The sequence below is a fragment of the Cynoglossus semilaevis genome, chromosome 9 (genome assembly GCF_000523025.1).
Source record: "Cynoglossus semilaevis isolate Cse_v1.0 chromosome 9, Cse_v1.0, whole genome shotgun sequence".
Classification (NCBI taxonomy): Eukaryota; Metazoa; Chordata; class Actinopteri; order Pleuronectiformes; family Cynoglossidae; genus Cynoglossus; species Cynoglossus semilaevis.
The window spans coordinates 4,686,572-4,702,911 of NC_024315.1; the positions used below are offsets into that span (position 1 = coordinate 4,686,572).

Below are 16,340 nucleotides of genomic sequence, written 5' to 3' on the forward strand. Positions count from 1 at the left end.
TCTGGGAGAACTCTGGAACAAAGTTGGACATCACCAGCTGTCTCTGCAAGGACGCCACCACCCTGACGCAAACACACAGGAGACACAGTCAAACCCAGAGTCAAAGTGAAGGAACAGTCCGTGACGTTCACTCACCTCCTGAGTAGAACCACTTTAGCCTCATTAGCATAACCCATTGGAGACTGGCTGACCAAACATCTGTCAAACCACATTACAAACCAATCATACAGCGGTTTTGACCAGGAGCTGGTACTTTTTATTCATGTATGTGTGTGTGTTTACCGTGCACATTGAAAATGTTTAACAAACTCTTCAGCTGCTCCCAGCCTCATGACGGCAGCAGCCCTGTCGTCCTGTTTGTCAGCTTGGTCCAGGAATGACCAGACAAACTCGTAAACGTTGGTATAACTTGGAGCAATGGGAATAATTGTTAGAATTACACAGACAACTGGGAGTTGAGCCTCTGCTCAGAGAGAAACTCACTCATAGTTGAGCAGAGGCTGGTTTTCCAAACCGGGAGAATGCGTCGTTAACACCGTTCCTTTAAGATAGGCCAAGTACTTCATTGAAAGTTCTTGTTTGAAGCTCTGCAGCATCGACTCTAAACCAAAGGAAGACAAGTGAGACGGCAGTGAAACTGGTGAACTGTCCACAGAACGAGACTGTGGACTGAGGTCTGGTCTAGTGCAGCCATGTCCAAACTACGGCCCGGGGGCTCAGGTACGGTCCATTAGGGTTTTGAAACCCAAATGATATCATTAAATTATATTATCATTAGATTTATGTCATTTTGACTTTTCCCTGCAGTACCCAGATTTTCCCCAACAGATGGCACACTCCAGGGTTGAGGTGTATTGTTGCTGAAGGCTTGTAAATTCAAACAATGACCATGACAACAAAATATTTTCTCACTGGCCCCGGCCCAGGTCTGGTGTGACCCCTCAGTGAGTACCTGCATGTCGTAGATGAGCGTCCATTTCAGAGAGTGTGATGTTGAAAGTCTTCAGTCCTCCTAACAAAGTACAGCTTCTCTGGTTGTTCCAGAAGTCACTCCGTTTGTGACTGTTGCAGTGACACACACTGCTGTGAGTCCACACCGTGCACTATTGTAAAAAACAAAAAAACAAAAAAATCATTTAGAATAAAAGTATCTAATAACACATTTACAATTAGAGCTCTATTTAGTAGATGTGGATCATTGAGATTAAAGCAGCAACAACAAACAGACACAAAAGCAAAATCACATAAAAATTAATCAGTCATCAGTGAAAAAACAAAGTTTCTGTGAGAGTTTCAGAAAAGAAATGTAAACATAATAAACTGGTGTCTCTGAATGTTGAAACATTAACACAACCAGGTTTTATACATTAACCATGTGGTGTTAAAGAGACGACAGCGACCAGACCAACCACCATCCTCAGGAACACACCGAGCCTTGAACGACAGTCACTGAATGACAACAGATTCTGCCTTTTAAACTTTTATGAATGAATGAGTTTTAATCTTACCGTTGACACCAGTTTGTCACAGATATAACAGAAGCACTGATCACAGAAGAGCTGGTTGTCGGCAACAGGAGCTCCGACCTCACAGTCCGTGGCCCTGCTCAGTGTCGGGATGATGTTACGGTTGCACAGGAATAACGTTCAATGTGTTTGTGACAAAGAAACTCACGTAAAAGGATGTATAGGACAGTCGTAGCGTGCGTGAGGCAGAACCTCAGCACGACGGGAATAGGTCACGACCAGGTCTTCTTCTAAAGCACCCGAGGACAAGACGTGGTCTGGAACAGACAGCAGGAAGGAGTGTTAGTCTCACCTCCAGTTTCACACAGTGAATCCAGTGGACAGTGGAATTACCCTTCATCGTCTTCTTCTCCTCCACCGTCTCCACAATGATGACCGAGGCCTCAGTGCAGGACATTTCCAGGTAGTCGTCGTCATCATCGCTCAGAATGATTATTTCTTCAGCGTTCCCCATGAAGCACAACGAATCACTAACAAAATAAAAGGAAACGGAACGGAAAAACGGAAAAAATCAGACGTGAACTGATATTCACGATGCATGTGTGTATCGTGTTACTAGTCCAGTTCACGGAGGGGTCACGCGTTCAACTCAACGTACAGGAGCACATGAAAACAAGACTTAAACACAGAGAACACACGTCACACTGGCGTTAAACAACTGAACTACACTGAAAGATATTCAGTGTAGTTCAGCTTGAAATACACAGTTCATCATTTAAAGCAGTATATGTGAAGCTGCAGAGGCCAGAACCTGTCGGGGACAAAACGGTCAACTCTAGTTGGTGGACAGTGAAGACGGACAGTGAAGACGGGTTTTTTTTGGACTGGAGTTAATCTTCAAATTAAACGCATCTGTCGTGAATATAAATACAGACTTTTTGAAACACGGTCGCCGTCACCATTTTAAACACCAAAGGTAGCGACCAATTAGCTTCCACCAACACTGATGTGTTTTAATAAGAGTCGTCGTCCGTCAACACGATAAAGTGATTGTTTGTTTGAAACCGAACATCGTTTTGAATAATGAACAAGTGAACAAGTTTGAATGTTGTTGGGGTTTGTTTTTTTTGGAGTTAAAGGACACTTACCTTCTCCGAGACGTAATCAAACTAATCGCGCCTCGGCAGTCAAACATTAAGACCGGATATGACGACACTCTTCTTGGGTCGGAAATGACTGTTGGCAAACGACAATTTTACATGATCGCCATCTGTTGACGGGAAGTGAAACATCAAGCGATCAAGACAGAAATACAGTATTTCTGTTCTGTTGAGTTTGGTAAAAAATGAGTGTTTTTACCTAAAAACAGTTTTTGTCACTGAACAGACTTTATCAGGTGGAGAGGAAGACGTTTACTATCAGGAGAAGACATGAGTGAACACAGAAGCTGAAACACAGTGGGACAGAGAACTGTTTTATCACATATACTAGACCACAATGGTCATTTAAAGAGTTCTCATTAGGAACTATAAGGAACCACTAGTTGTTTCTTGGAGGACAGTGACCACAGAGGACACCACTGTCCTCCGTGGTGGTAGAACTGTCTATATTATCACTATATTATCAGTGACACTTTCAACATAGACCATGTGGTTTATTAAGAAGAATTTCTGTCAATAATTTTGTACTTACATTTATTGTAATTTGTTACAATGATGAGGGTTTTATGCTTAAAAAAAAAAAATCACACAATCACACACACTCATAACATTTGTTCCACACAGAGGACAGTTAGCAGAGATGAATTCAGCAGCAGCGCTGCTCACTTTGTCCTTTTGTCAAATGTGTATCTTCTTGCTGAGGTTCTCTGGTTCTCCTCAGTCTGGATCAGTTCATCTCCAGATTCTTTAGTTGGTCTTGGTCTCTGAGTCAGTCTGTCGTCAAGTCTGGGCCTTCGCTCTTCCCTCTGCTGCTCGGCCTGTTCATCCTCAGGGCAGTGAGCAGGCATCACTTTGAGCCAGTGCTGGTAATAACCACGGAAACCATCGATATGTACCAGGTAGTTGTTTCTGGACTTGTACTAGAATCAACGGAACCAAAGAGTTGTTTAAGATCAGGTGTGGATATGAACAGAGTTGGTTTGTTGATCTTTCTACTTGTTTCTGTACAAACATATTTATTAACACATCATTTCTTTTAAAGAAGGAAAATAAAGATCATGAAGAAATCCTACATTTGAACTGAACTGACCAGCACTTGTCACACACCCACCTGGTCGTAGTTGGGAGGATACTGAGCAGCAAACTCCAGCTGTTTGATGATGACCTCATTAGGCCCCACCCCCAGGGCCTTCATCGTTTTCAGGATTGTTTGCAGGTAAACGTAATCCAGTCTCCGAGCTGCTCGGCCGATTAGAGCGGAGAACACCTGGATGTTAGGCTTAAATCCAGCCTCCTGCAAAACAGCCAGAGGTGATGCTGTTTTTGTTACGGTCTGACAGTCGTAACCACGAAGGTGCAGACGTCGTTTCTCACCTCCATATGCTTCAGCAGCTCCACGGCGTCCTCCTTCCTCTCACAGCCTAAAGCCAAACACCCAAATGTTTGTATGTTCACTTTCACATTGTACTGTGGCATCAGACTCAGCACAGCCTGGAAACAAGGAAAACCAGGTCAATATTAATTAATGTGCAGTTTGAGGTCCTTAAGATGTACATTTATTTAGTTGTGTGTGTGTGTGTGGGAGAGGGGATACGGGGTGGGGTGGGGGGGGGGTTGTTGTACCTTTGCTGCCTCCATATTTCCAGCTTTTGCTGCTTTGCGAATGGCAGAGTTAAAAAATGCGACATCCAGCCTGACTCGATGCTGCTTGGCTGTTCTGAGCAGCATCTGCAGAGACGCGTCACCAGGATCCACTATGTCCACCAACTGGGTCAAGGTTTTCAGGTCTGGTTGGAGTCCATCAATCTTCATCTTCTCCAAAAACCCTGCAGGTCCTCCGATCAGGGCCAGTCGATCCGACGGCGTGTCCACGGTCCCGAGGGAGACCACTTCCCCGGTCCTGCCTTCAAAAATGTCCAGCACATTAGGAGCGGAGGAGAACCCTGTGTCCACGGACGGGCAGATGTCCTCCGTCTGTCTGACCGGGATCAGTTGGTTGGACTCCTGCTCCGGACACGTCTCTGCAGCAGCTGGGAGCAGAAACAACTGCTTCTCCAAGTGGTCCACATCCATCACAGCTATGTTTGTGGACGTCCTTCTGACGTTCTTCAACACCGGACTCAGCAGAACACCAGAGGCCAGGCCGGGGTCACCGATCCCACAATCCCTCGCACATCTCAGGAGTAGATTATAGTTATTGGATTGAGGTCGAATCCCTGACTTTAGCATCTGGCGCCAAATCTAAGAAGAAGAAGAAGAGTCAGACTCCAGATGACACCCGTCACCAACATGACTCTAACCTGACGATGTGGAGGAGCAGACCTGCGTCATGGACAGAAACATCTACAACAAACTGACAAACTGGTATTAACGCTGGTAACACTAACCTGTTAACCTGCTTTGAATAACAACACAAACAACTTTGGTCAGACTTGTTTTAAGATCATCATCTTCATCATCTTCATCTGTTTACGACCACATATATTTACCTGGAGAGCCAGTCGAAACCCTGTTTTTTTGTCCTTCAGACAGGCCATCAACAGGAAGTGGAAGGTGTCGTGAGTGACGACGTGCCCATTCTGCAGCATCTCCTGCAAACACAGTGTAGCCGTTAGCACGCCCGCCTCGGAAGAAGAGAGTCCTGGGTTGGATTCCCAGAGAACCACATCCTTGATCATGTTAATCCTCCTCTGTCAGTCTAAATGTGAACACGTGTACAGACAGACGCCGCGGTCATACCCTGAGAGTGTGAACGCAGGCCTGCAGATGGTTAGTGAGGGCGTGCATCTTGAGAAGGGCGTGGTACGTGACAGTGCTGAGTGGGATGTTTTTCCGGCGAAGTTCTTGCTCCAACTTCAGAGCTTGCTGAAGACCAGCTTGTTTACTCGGAGCCTCGGCGCAGGCGTTGAACAGTGCGGTGTAGGTGGCGTCCGTCGGGACGAGCCCTCGCTTCTTCATCTGGGTGAAAATAAGTTTTAGACTCAGCAGAAAATTCACTTTAGGCTCAAATGAAAATAATAACTTAAATATGGATTTAAATCAAACAAAAAATGCTGTCGTCAAATTGCAATTGATTTTGAATTTATAGAAATAATAACGGGACTGGTGTTTGAATTCATGTATTTCCGTTGTTGTTCCGTGGACTCTGGGACAGTGATCTGTAGATGACAACCTATCAGGCTGCTTCATTTGGACTAAGTTAACGGGTTACAAGTACATCGTTGTAGAGTCTGAAGGCTCTCCTCGTGTCTCCTGCTCGGCCACAGCCTCCTATCAGGACACTGTAGTTGAACTCCTCTGGCCGCAGCCGCTCCACCCGCAGCATGTCCGTGCTGAACAAATCCAGCGCCTCCTGTAACTGTGAGGAGGAGACAAACACGTCAAACAAACAAACAAACAAACAAACAGACAAACAGAACAGACCAATCAGACACACCGACCTTGTTGTCTCTGATCAGCTTCCTGCACTGTAAATGGTACCAGTAGGCCGTGTTTCTCCTGGCCGGCCTCCTCCGAGCCAACTCCTCTTCTTCTTCTTTCCCCTTCTCTTCATCCAAGGCGTCATCGTCTCGGTATTTCAAATCCTGAAATTCAGGGCTGCTTTTTTTGAACAGCCTCCTGGAGGAGATGTCAGTAGACAGGGAGCCGAAGTCTTCGGTCTGGTCTGTGTCTACGGAGGCAGCACGCGGCAGATGTGCGTCCCGGTGACAGACGCTCGACCCGGACACAGACCTGGCTGCTGGGGCTCTACATACATAACCAGGAGCGGGGTTGAAGAGAGTGTGTGTCCGCTGTAGTGACAGTGTCTGGAGCCCCGTCAATATCAGAGCATCAGTCACCAACTTCCTGGTTCTACTGCCGTGACGAACACACGAAGAAGCGACGGATGTAAACATGTCCTTTAGTTTTCGGTTTAACGTTATTATAATTAGTTTAAATTCATGGACGACACGTCGGTTTGCATGTGCGTCGTCTCCGTGCTGGGCACCATGTTGACTGAAGGACAACACAGTCAGACTCGATGAGTAGAAAATCGACGAAGGTTAAAAAAAGAAAAAAAACAGCCACTTCAGTTTTTACAACACATTTTTATTCAAGCAAAAACACAAAGGTTACAACTTCTAGAAAACTAGTGATGTACGTTCTTTGAGAGCTGTGTTAGGATGGGGAGTACATGATCGGTGCATCAAAGATCGATTGGTGTGGCCTGGTACTCCAATTCGTCCCCGTGCTTTCGCCCCCTGTCGTTTTTCAACTGTACCTGCAGTATTCTTTTCCTCCCCAGGGTGAGGTCAAACAACTGCTGTGATGACACAAAAGTTCAAATAAATAAAAACCACGTCAACGCGCTGTTTATATCTGGAGTTTCTGTGTTGTTTAAGATCAACAAAGATCTGGGTGAAAGTTAAAGCAGTTCAGCTCTACTTTTATTATAAATCAGTTTCTTATGACGACACACAAACAGAAAGTTAACAATTTATAATGTATTTATTACATCGACATTCAACAAATACAAATTTGACACTTGTAGCACATTTTTGAGTAACCAGCCAAATTAGACCCTGACGACACCAGGTACCATGTCATTGAATTAGGGCCTAAAACTGGATCCAGGATAAATATCACATGGTCATGAATACAGGTATGTTAGCAGTGCAGAACGTCTGTTGCATTTGTAACAGCAGTGTGAGCAGCTGCAGCTGTGCAGCGTGTTCACAGAGGTGATAAATGTGGTGGTTGAGCCACGTGACTCTGAAACAGAGTGATCCGATCCAGGAGGGTCAGTGGTATATCTCTGATCACTGACGGTAGGTCTTCATGGTGCAACGGATAGATGACCACACTGAGGGCAGATCGCTCAACCAAAAACCTAACAGAGACAAAGAGGAAACTATTCAGAAACACAAACCTCAACCCTGTCTACAGACCCACCAACACGTGATCCCAGACCTGTCCAGAAGAGCTTTCTGCAGGGTCCGACAACCCACCAAGGTGCCACCCATAAACATGTGGCACATTATGACACGACGGCATCGCTCCATGAAGTTTTCCGCGGCCGATGGGTCAAAGGTGCCCTTGCGTGAGATAAGACAGAGGCGTTGCAGATGAGAGCAGGAGGACAGAGCTTCAAAGAACGATGCGTTGGCATTCAAGTATGGCTGCTCTAACCTAGGAGTGGAGGAAGTCACAACAAAGAGCTGCTTTAAAAAAGAACACGTCACAGAGAACATCTCATGACAACATTAGCAGGGAAGATTTGTCATAAACAATTCAGTCTTCTCACCTGAGTTCCTGCAGCTGTGTGCACTGCTTCAGCATTTCTAACAGGGCTGGGAAATAGTTCATGATTTTTAACGAGCCCAAGTTGGCCAGCGATAAAACCTTTAGGTCTTTGCAGTGTCTGGACATCTGAACGAGCCCCGTCCCCCTCAGGACCCCGGGGAGGCCGGCCAGAGTCAGTCGACGTAACCGGGGCAAATCCTCAAGTGTGGCTAAATGTGCGTCCCCAACTCCTTGAGCCCACGCACACATGCCTCGAGGCTCCACGCTGGCGCGGGTGCAGGGCTCAAGGCGAGGCAGCGCAGAGACAAACCCAGGGCCGATTATCTCTAAAGTCTGTAACAAATGGCACCCGGCTAAGAGCTGAGCGAGTCCTGAGGTGGTGTCTCCTGACAAAGAGCCTTCTGAACCAACCTTGTACGTCTGGATCCCAACACGCGGGGCTTTCTTTAGGCCCAGAAGCACAGGAGAGGGAGATGCGTTGTTTGCAGTAATGTGAGGTGTGTTCAAGCCGTCCAATAATGCACAGGCCGGTAAGGTGAGTGAGTGCAGCTTTCTGAATTTGGCCAAGCTGCCACACAGGTGTGTTTCATCACCCAGTCCAGGGGGCTGGTCATGATGATAGTGTGTGTGCATTAGGTTCAGGTGTTTAATGTTCGAGTAGCCAGTCGCCAGGCGACTCATTATTTCAGGAACTAGATGATCTTCCACATTTCTGCATTCAGTGTAAAGGACCTGGTTGATCCCACTGAGGTTCAAGCTGTTGAGCTGTGTCACATCTTTGATGCCCCCCTCCAGGAGAGACTCAAACACCTGTGGCCACAAGGCTGGACAGCGACTGAAGCTGAGGTGCTTCGGACTGTTTCCTTCCAAAGCTCTCCTCAGTGAAAGAGGATCCAGCCAAGAGCGAGGGAGCTGCAGAGCTTCCAAGTCCCCGTGTTGACCCAGGCTTTGGGCCAGTGAGGGGCCGGCAGACCAGTGAGCAGGGTTTGGGCCAGGAATTGAGATGAGGAAAACTCTGAGCCTCTTTGGGACGTGAACACTGAACACTGCCAGGTATAGAAGGAGCAAGGTTTGGTTGACCTGTGGGGGAAGACGGAAGATGATTCCACAGGTCTGAAGTGTTCAGGGACTGGACATCGTGTGACCTGTGTGTACTGACCTCTCCTGGTGCCAGCCTTGCAGTGAATTCTTCCAGCTGCTGATAGTGCGGTACACTACTTTGACCTACCATTAACTGACAGCTGACGCCAACACCATCCCTGGTCACATCTGAGATGTCAAACTGTAGCATCAGCCTGAGTACACAGACACAGACACAGACAGAAAAAATGTTTTAGATTAGCAGTCGACTCAAACCGATGGGTTATTGTTTTTATACACGTCTACATATGATGACAAATGATGGCTGAAACAAAGTCTATGTATCTCATCCTTACTTGCGCAGTTGAGCACAACACGGCACAACACCATAACTCGGGGTCAGTAGTGTCTGTCTGAGCTCGGACAGACGGCTCAGCGTACCCACAGCCTCAGAACTGAGCTGAGCTGAGTTAAACCCTGCTGTCACGTCAAAAGCAAGGGATTTCAGCAAGGTGAGCGAGGAAAGAAGGCGGGACAGACGAACGGAGGTGAGGCGACAGCCAGTGACATCGAGATGTGTCACCACCCTGCAGCAAGCAAGATAGTCCAAAGTTGATCCGGTCAACCAGTAGCAACCGTTCAGGCTCAGTGACTGCACATGATTGATCAACTGCTTCAATATGACGCGGAACAAATCATCATTGGCCTATAAGAATAAAAAACAGAGACACAAATGAAGGTTTTCCTACACAAACCAAACACTAACAGTGAATTGTAACAAACTAAGATCTGTGCTAACAACCTGATACTCTTCAGACAGGCTGACATGGCTCAGCAGCGTCTTATCACGGCACAGTGACTGGAGCTTGTGGCAGACGTTTGACACATTCAGCAGCAGATCACACACTGGAACATGGCCAAGGATGCACAGCAGGATCTCGTCGGACAAGTCCAACATACCTACCAAGGATGAAGACATTGTGGCTCCACGGCATACAGCCTGAGACAAACCAGAACCGTTATCGCTCTGCCTTTTCAGAAAAATAACAAAGAATCCACGGAACACGCGACTAGTACTTATTGTTAGCACACGTTTCCTCCACAGAAATAGAGAATATTGAACACGAATGGTATTTCCAAGCAGGCAGAGTTATTTTACATGTAACATTAAAGGACGTCTTTTACTGCTATAACTCACAAAACTATGAGAAAAAAAGTTGACATACATTTCAATGAAGTCGAAATTAGCCTTGATATAAGCTAGTAGTTTAGCATCAACTAAACAGTATGACAATAATCATCTATGGATACGTTTTTACAGCTTACCAACCTGTGCGGCCTGAACGTTTACGTCCCCAAAAACACCCGTGACTGTCCCACTCATGGTCGGTGAGATTTTACATGTTTATTCAACCATTTCCCTACGAACAGCTTTACTGTGGACAGAGCGATGACAGCACGGACGGTATTCGCTGATACACAATGACGGAGGATTTGACGGAGACGGACACATTTCCTGTCAGCTAAGCTAATCATCTATTTAGTTTAGTTTAGTTTAGTTTTAGTTTATTTAGTTATCTTTATGACAGTGTTGCTAGTATAGTTGTGATTCCTGTGTCCGTTTACATTTTTATATACTGTATGTATGTATGTACAGGTACCTTTTATTTTTACAATAGAAGTTCATCATTCTTAAAATCTAAACGTCAACGTTAGAAAACCCCAATAATGTGGTTCCAACGACATTAGACGTGTGCTGGTTATAACTTGACCAGGATGGAAGACGAGGCCATATTTAAATCACTCTTAACATTGTTTTTGTTGTCCACAAGATGGCACTATAATGAAACTTTTGGTGACGTCATCCAATCCCACCATGCTTTGAGTCATACGTATTGTTGTGGGGGAGCTAGAAAACGTTCCAGTGGTGCTGGTATCAAGCCTCAGAACTATCCACATGTGGATATACATTCTTAAACTAAAATAGGACAGAGATTAAAACATTTATTAAGTTCATTTATGTAAATTGGCCAACAAATAGAAAAACAATAATGTTTTAATTGGCCAAAAAATATATTTACACCCCAGCAGTCAGTGACAGTTTAAACCATAAACATGTCATAGTAGAATCCTAGATCTTTTTAATACAGTATTATCATTACAAATGGCTTTAACACCTGATGTCTCATAACTAATAACTGATCATCTCTTGGAACTACATTCACCCTGGCTTTACAATTTCAAATGTCAATACTCTTAGCTTGGAAATACCCATTGGTGTAAAGACTGTGACAATCAGGTCAAGTTTAATGTGCAGTAATACTGTTGTACACCAGGAATGACTGATGTGACCATAAATAAAGACACTGGAATCAAACTGGAATCTCAGACATGTGCGCTTTATTGGGTTGTTGTGTACACCAAGAGGCTCGCAGCCCCATGCACAAACCATACACTTCCAAACAAGGTAGAAGCTTCTTTCTTTTGCATAATGATGAACTCAAACTGGATCAAATATTGTTTAAGGCTGAAAGTACAAAAAAAAACAAACCCAAAAACCCAAACAAAAACAAGTCCCAGATTACATAATTTACATATTAAGCAATACTACAAGTCTGTTGGGCCGTGAGCCCGCCAGAGAACAAACCTTCATAGAGGCAAATAAGATGGTGAACAAAGACATCTGGAATGACCTACACAAATGCAACAATGGACACATTCCTCACACATTCACACCACTAGGAATGCTCTGCACCTCCTTAGTTTCTCCCCATCAGGGGGCGTGGTGACATAGCCATGGTTGATGAGGGAAATGGATGAGGTGTTGTGGGCTCGGCATACACCAGTGTGTTGGTGTAGGCAAGTTGTGTACGCAGAGCCTGTCGTTTGGGTGTGTAGCAGTGTGTTCTGGGGCAGGGGACTGACAGTCTGTTTAGAAGCACTTCCTGTGGACGATGCTGGGGCCGGACTCATCGTACTCCTGCTTGCTGATCCACATCTGCTGGAAGGTGGAGAGGGAAGCCAGGATGGAGCCTCCGATCCAGACAGAGTACTTCCTCTCTGGGGGAGCAATGATCTGGAAAGAGAGCGCCAAGGTTTACGATACCGTAAATGCAGCTATACTACAACCTAGTGGCAGTTGAGGTTAAAGCTTTCCAAAATGTAAATGCAGATACAAACCTTGATTTTCATGGTAGTGGGTGCCAGGGCAGTGATCTCCTTCTGCATACGGTCAGCAATGCCAGGGTACATGGTGGTTCCTCCAGACAACACGGTGTTGGCGTACAGGTCCTTACGGATGTCCACGTCACACTTCATGATGCTGTTGAAGGTAGTTTCATGGATACCACAAGACTCCATTCCTGTCGAGAAAAAGTATTTACAGAAACAAATTATTTAACTTATTTTTGCTCTTAAACTCATGCCTTCTTCAGGCGTATCATCCACCTGCACTCCTTTTTCATTCCCATCTGATTAAAGTACATTTCCTGGTACTTTGAACCATGTAACTTACCAAGGAAAGAGGGCTGGAAGAGGGCCTCAGGGCAACGGAACCTCTCGTTTCCAATGGTGATCACCTGTCCGTCAGGCAGCTCGTAACTCTTCTCCAGGGAAGATGAGGAGGCAGCAGTTCCCATCTCCTGCTCAAAGTCCAGTGCAACGTAACACAACTTCTCCTTAATGTCACGCACAATCTCACGCTCGGCTGAGGAAGAGAAGAGCACAACAGGTCAGAATTTATACACACGACTCTATTATACAATATATATATAAATATATATGCTTGTTCGGACTTCCAGTCGGAACACCGCCAAGATGGCCGCCTAGCGGAGGAACTCCCGGTTTAACCAGATTAACTAAAGAAATACCCCCATACAAACCAAGAAAATAATTCAGCGAAAAGCGTAGAGAGAGAGGAAGAAAAACTATATCACTACTTTGAGCAGTAAACGTCGTTCGAAGACGGAGGGGAGGAAGACGGGTACAGCAACAATTAGCAGCTAACAGGTATAAACTAACAACCAACACAGAACTGATCCTACACCAACTAAAAGAGTGTCGCCAAGAAAATAAAGAGCAATTAGCGACAATAAAAGAAGAAATGATTAAGGCGAATGCCAGATTGGATGAGATGGAAGGACGAGTTGGGAAAGCGGAAGAGAGGATTCAAAACGCTAGTTATTACAGCTGTGCTACAACTACACTCCAAGCTGGAGGATAAGTTGACGGAGCTGGAAAGCTGCTCCAGACGCGAAAATATAAGGATTTATGGGGTGCTGGAGGGATCGGAGAAGGAATCAACCACAACGACAGAAGAGGATACTCAGAGACACGCAGAGTGTTGAAGGAAAACAAAGTCCATTGCCGGACCCTCTTCCCTGCTAGGCTGCGCGTGAAACACGAAGACGGGACTAAAACCTACGATACCTCAATCCAGTTAAGGGGGGGAGGAGAATCTTATCAAAATTAAGGAAAGACAAATTGGAATAAATAAATTCATAAATAAAACCTCACCTGTGGTGGTGAAGCTGTAGCCCCTCTCTGTCAGGATCTTCATGAGGTAGTCTGTGAGGTCCCTGCCGGCCAGGTCCAGCCTGAGGATGGCGTGAGGCAGGGCATAGCCCTCATAGATGGGCACAGTGTGGGTCACACCGTCACCAGAGTCCATGACGATACCAGTGGTACGACCAGAGGCGTAGAGCGACAGCACAGCCTGGATGGCCACATACATGGCAGGAGTGTTGAAGGTCTCAAACATGATCTGGAGGAACAAAGAAGAACACTTTGGTGAGTGGAGACATCAGAGCTGGATGTTGTTAATGTGTTAGGAACAGCACAGCAGTCTGGTTAATGTTGAACCAGTCGGAGGTTAACCAGTCAAACTACTGTTAACTAGTCTCAGTGCAACACATTTTGTTCTTTCATGCAGTCACTGGTGGTGATTAGATGTTCACCAACTACCTCGACAGCTGTGACCATGCTACAGATCATCATTCAGATGCACCACAGCACAGACTGACAGAGACCTGAAGCTGCAGCAGGAGTGGAAAGATCAGCTCAGGACAGAGGAAACCTGGAGATTGAGTAGGAGGAAACAGCTGAAGGAGAGAGAACGCCAGGGCGGAAAGACTGTTCCTGGTGTTGGGCCCTGCAGGTGAGTGGAGCAGGGTCAGGTCCAAGTCTCACCTGGGTCATCTTCTCTCTGTTAGCCTTGGGGTTGAGTGGAGCCTCAGTGAGGAGGACTGGGTGTTCCTCGGGGGCCACTCTCAGCTCGTTGTAGAAGGTGTGATGCCAGATCTTCTCCATGTCGTCCCAGTTGGTGACGATACCGTGCTCAATGGGGTACTTGAGGGTCAGGATACCTCTTTTGCTCTGTGCCTCGTCACCGACGTAGCTGTCCTTCTGACCCATACCAACCATCACACCCTGGGGGAAAAACATGGATTAAAAAAAACCCCAAAAAAACATTTTTTTTTACAAAGCCACCAGCCTGAGGCAGCTCTGGACGTGTGGGCTGGTCTTACATGCCAGGGCACGTGTCACTCAATCTGATTGGCTGCTCTAAAATGAAAGCCTTAATGAGGTGCAGTTCACCAGCTGACCAGCAGTTCACACATCCAGTGTGGCCTCAGGTTTGTCTGGGAGCTCAGTATACCTGATGCCTGGGACGTCCGACGATGGAAGGGAACACAGCACGGGGAGCGTCATCTCCTGCAAAGCCAGCTTTGCACATCCCAGATCCGTTGTCGACAACGAGGGCGGCGATTTCCTCATCCATGTTTCTGTTGAAGAAACAGGAAGTTAGAAGAAGGGACAAAATGAGGTTAAACTGATACGGCAAACATCAACTCTGCTTTAATTCCTGTAGTTACAGGAAATGGCCGCTGGAGGTCGCAGTAGCGCACGTTACATCTCAAACCCAGAGCTGAGAGACAAAAGGCAGTTCTCTCTGGGTCTGGCCATGGCCATATAAGGCAAAAAGTAAGATCAGCCCGGAGACAGTGGCGGCCCGGTCCTCAAGTGACACCGACGCCAACGGCCACTCCCTTCACCAGGAAGTGGACCTGGACCCGGAGCCGTGTCCGTGTCCCCACCGAGGTCCAACCACGTCAATCAAACATAAACCAACACTCATTCAGCCGTAGATTCTCTCTCATCTGTGACCGTGAGAGTCGACGCTGCCGCCGCCGCCGCCCGTCTGTCTGTGTTACCGTGTTACCACAGCAGCAAAGTTCACCGACCGCAGCGTGTCTGTAGGCACAGCCGGCGGTGGGTCACCGTCATAAAGGTAACTTACAGTGTTACAGGGCTGCAGCATTACTTTAGCTGAGTGCACCCCCCAGAAGCCCCCCCCTCCCTCCCCTCACAGCATCATCCTGTTCCACCTGACACACACACACACACACACACAGCACTGAGGTTAAAATGAGTTTTAAAAAAACCCCAACACACGTTTGAATGAATGACGTGTGAGTCCAGAGTCCAGCGGCTGCTCCGACACGAACCTCTGGTCAGAACACACGTGCTGCTCCGACACGGACTGCGTCACGTTTCCTTTCCAAACAGTGTTCAGAAACAGTAGTGATAACTAAGTCTTACCTGTGCGGGCTTTGTTTGACGACGGGACAGAGACAGAATCCGCTGTAGTGTCTGGACTTGACTGCAATGGATGCCGATCAACCGCCGGACTTTATCATTGGTCGTGATGCAGCCGGTATCCATAAAAGGAAAACTTTCCTCACGGCAGCGTCTGATTGGTTCCATCGCTTCGAAGGGGCGTGGTCGATAACGGCTCTGCGCCCTGCCCAGACTGGTGTGTGTGGAGAAGACGACTCTGGACTTGTCCTCCTCTTTGTTTGTCCTGTTGGCCCTCGTTGTTGTCGTGAACGCAACAAGCTGGTGCAACACACAGGAAGCGCGCGACCGATCACAGCTATGAACGAGCACGAGCCTTGAAGGAAGCTGCAGTGTTGAATTAATGTCGAGAATAATTTAAGAAAAAAGTTGAGGTGGAGTCGACCGTGACCTGGATGAGTGTGTGTGTGTGAGTGTGTGTGTGTGTGTGTCATGGATACTGGAGGTCACTGGGTCAGAACATGAAGCCTGGGTCACTGACACTGACACTGACACTGACAGTGATCACTGTATATGCAGTACCAGTGTCCACCACACACACTCTTACACACACCATAGTTAATAGTCGTGTTGACGTGTGGACATGTGGACGTGTGGACATGTGGACATGTGGACGTCAGGTTCTGTCACTGATTCTGTCACTGATTCTACCACACACACCAGAGTTCACCTCGACCCAGGTCCACACAGGTGTGTCACATTAGAATGTTTGGGG

General features: G+C 46.7%; 4 protein-coding genes across 4 annotated transcripts in view; all 4 read right to left on the reverse strand.

Annotated features, from left to right (window-relative positions):
* The window catches only part of LOC103383506 (uncharacterized), a 7,259-nt gene extending 4,291 nt beyond the window's left edge, over window positions 1-2,968 (reverse strand). The window contains exons 1-9 of the mRNA XM_008316646.3: window positions 2,615-2,968; window positions 1,860-1,996; window positions 1,675-1,783; window positions 1,509-1,602; window positions 953-1,103; window positions 484-601; window positions 283-408; window positions 136-198; window positions 2-62 (exon numbers count right to left, since the gene is read on the reverse strand). Coding sequence (XP_008314868.1) covers window positions 2-62; window positions 136-198; window positions 283-408; window positions 484-601; window positions 953-1,103; window positions 1,509-1,602; window positions 1,675-1,783; window positions 1,860-1,996; window positions 2,615-2,661 — 906 coding nt within the window. The 5' untranslated portion in view covers window positions 2,662-2,968. The remainder of the gene's footprint in view (window position 1; window positions 63-135; window positions 199-282; window positions 409-483; window positions 602-952; window positions 1,104-1,508; window positions 1,603-1,674; window positions 1,784-1,859; window positions 1,997-2,614) is intronic.
* A 174-nt stretch (window positions 2,969-3,142) lies between these two features.
* Window positions 3,143-6,652, reverse strand: ptcd1 (pentatricopeptide repeat domain 1). The gene is made up of 8 exons (XM_008316629.3): window positions 6,067-6,652; window positions 5,844-5,984; window positions 5,366-5,584; window positions 5,116-5,217; window positions 4,250-4,867; window positions 4,001-4,117; window positions 3,738-3,920; window positions 3,143-3,546 (listed from the first exon to the last, which is right to left on the reverse strand). The coding sequence occupies exons 1-8, from the start codon at window positions 6,520-6,522 to the stop codon at window positions 3,289-3,291; spliced, it is 2,094 nt and encodes a 697-aa protein (XP_008314851.1). The 5' UTR covers window positions 6,523-6,652; the 3' UTR covers window positions 3,143-3,288.
* A 369-nt stretch (window positions 6,653-7,021) lies between these two features.
* On the reverse strand, window positions 7,022-10,483 carry fbxl18 (F-box and leucine-rich repeat protein 18). Its single transcript, XM_008316631.3, has 7 exons — window positions 10,320-10,483; window positions 9,792-9,989; window positions 9,346-9,695; window positions 9,069-9,204; window positions 7,911-8,989; window positions 7,577-7,795; window positions 7,022-7,496 (listed from the first exon to the last, which is right to left on the reverse strand). Exons 1-7 carry the CDS (start codon window positions 10,371-10,373, stop codon window positions 7,340-7,342), a joined length of 2,193 nt encoding a protein of 730 aa, XP_008314853.1. The 5' UTR covers window positions 10,374-10,483; the 3' UTR covers window positions 7,022-7,339.
* An 884-nt stretch (window positions 10,484-11,367) lies between these two features.
* On the reverse strand, window positions 11,368-15,745 carry actb1 (actin, beta 1). Its single transcript, XM_008316632.3, has 7 exons — window positions 15,590-15,745; window positions 14,646-14,772; window positions 14,177-14,416; window positions 13,505-13,751; window positions 12,504-12,695; window positions 12,170-12,351; window positions 11,368-12,065 (listed from the first exon to the last, which is right to left on the reverse strand). Exons 2-7 carry the CDS (start codon window positions 14,766-14,768, stop codon window positions 11,922-11,924), a joined length of 1,128 nt encoding a protein of 375 aa, XP_008314854.1. The 5' UTR covers window positions 14,769-14,772; window positions 15,590-15,745; the 3' UTR covers window positions 11,368-11,921.
* Between the last annotated feature and the right edge of the window lie 595 nt (window positions 15,746-16,340).

Coding starts and splice junctions, on each gene's coding strand:
- ptcd1 (XM_008316629.3), bottom strand. CDS start 6,522: ATGTTTACATCCGTCGCTTCTTCGTGTGTTCGTCACGGCAGTAGAACC. Junction 5,985..6,066: donor AGCTGATCAGAGACAACAAG/GTCGGTGTGTCT, acceptor TCCTCCTCACAG/TTACAGGAGGCGCTGGATTT. Junction 3,547..3,737: donor ATCCTCCCAACTACGACCAG/GTGGGTGTGTGA, acceptor CGTTGATTCTAG/TACAAGTCCAGAAACAACTA.
- fbxl18 (XM_008316631.3), bottom strand. CDS start 10,373: ATGAGTGGGACAGTCACGGGTGTTTTTGGGGACGTAAACGTTCAGGCC. Junction 9,205..9,345: donor TGTTGTGCTCAACTGCGCAA/GTAAGGATGAGA, acceptor CTGTGTACTCAG/GCTGATGCTACAGTTTGACA. Junction 8,990..9,068: donor CAAGGCTGGCACCAGGAGAG/GTCAGTACACAC, acceptor CTTCCCCCACAG/GTCAACCAAACCTTGCTCCT.
- actb1 (XM_008316632.3), bottom strand. CDS start 14,768: ATGGATGAGGAAATCGCCGCCCTCGTTGTCGACAACGGATCTGGGATG. Junction 14,417..14,645: donor TCGGACGTCCCAGGCATCAG/GTATACTGAGCT, acceptor TTTTTCCCCCAG/GGTGTGATGGTTGGTATGGG. Junction 12,066..12,169: donor CCACTACCATGAAAATCAAG/GTTTGTATCTGC, acceptor CTCTCTTTCCAG/ATCATTGCTCCCCCAGAGAG.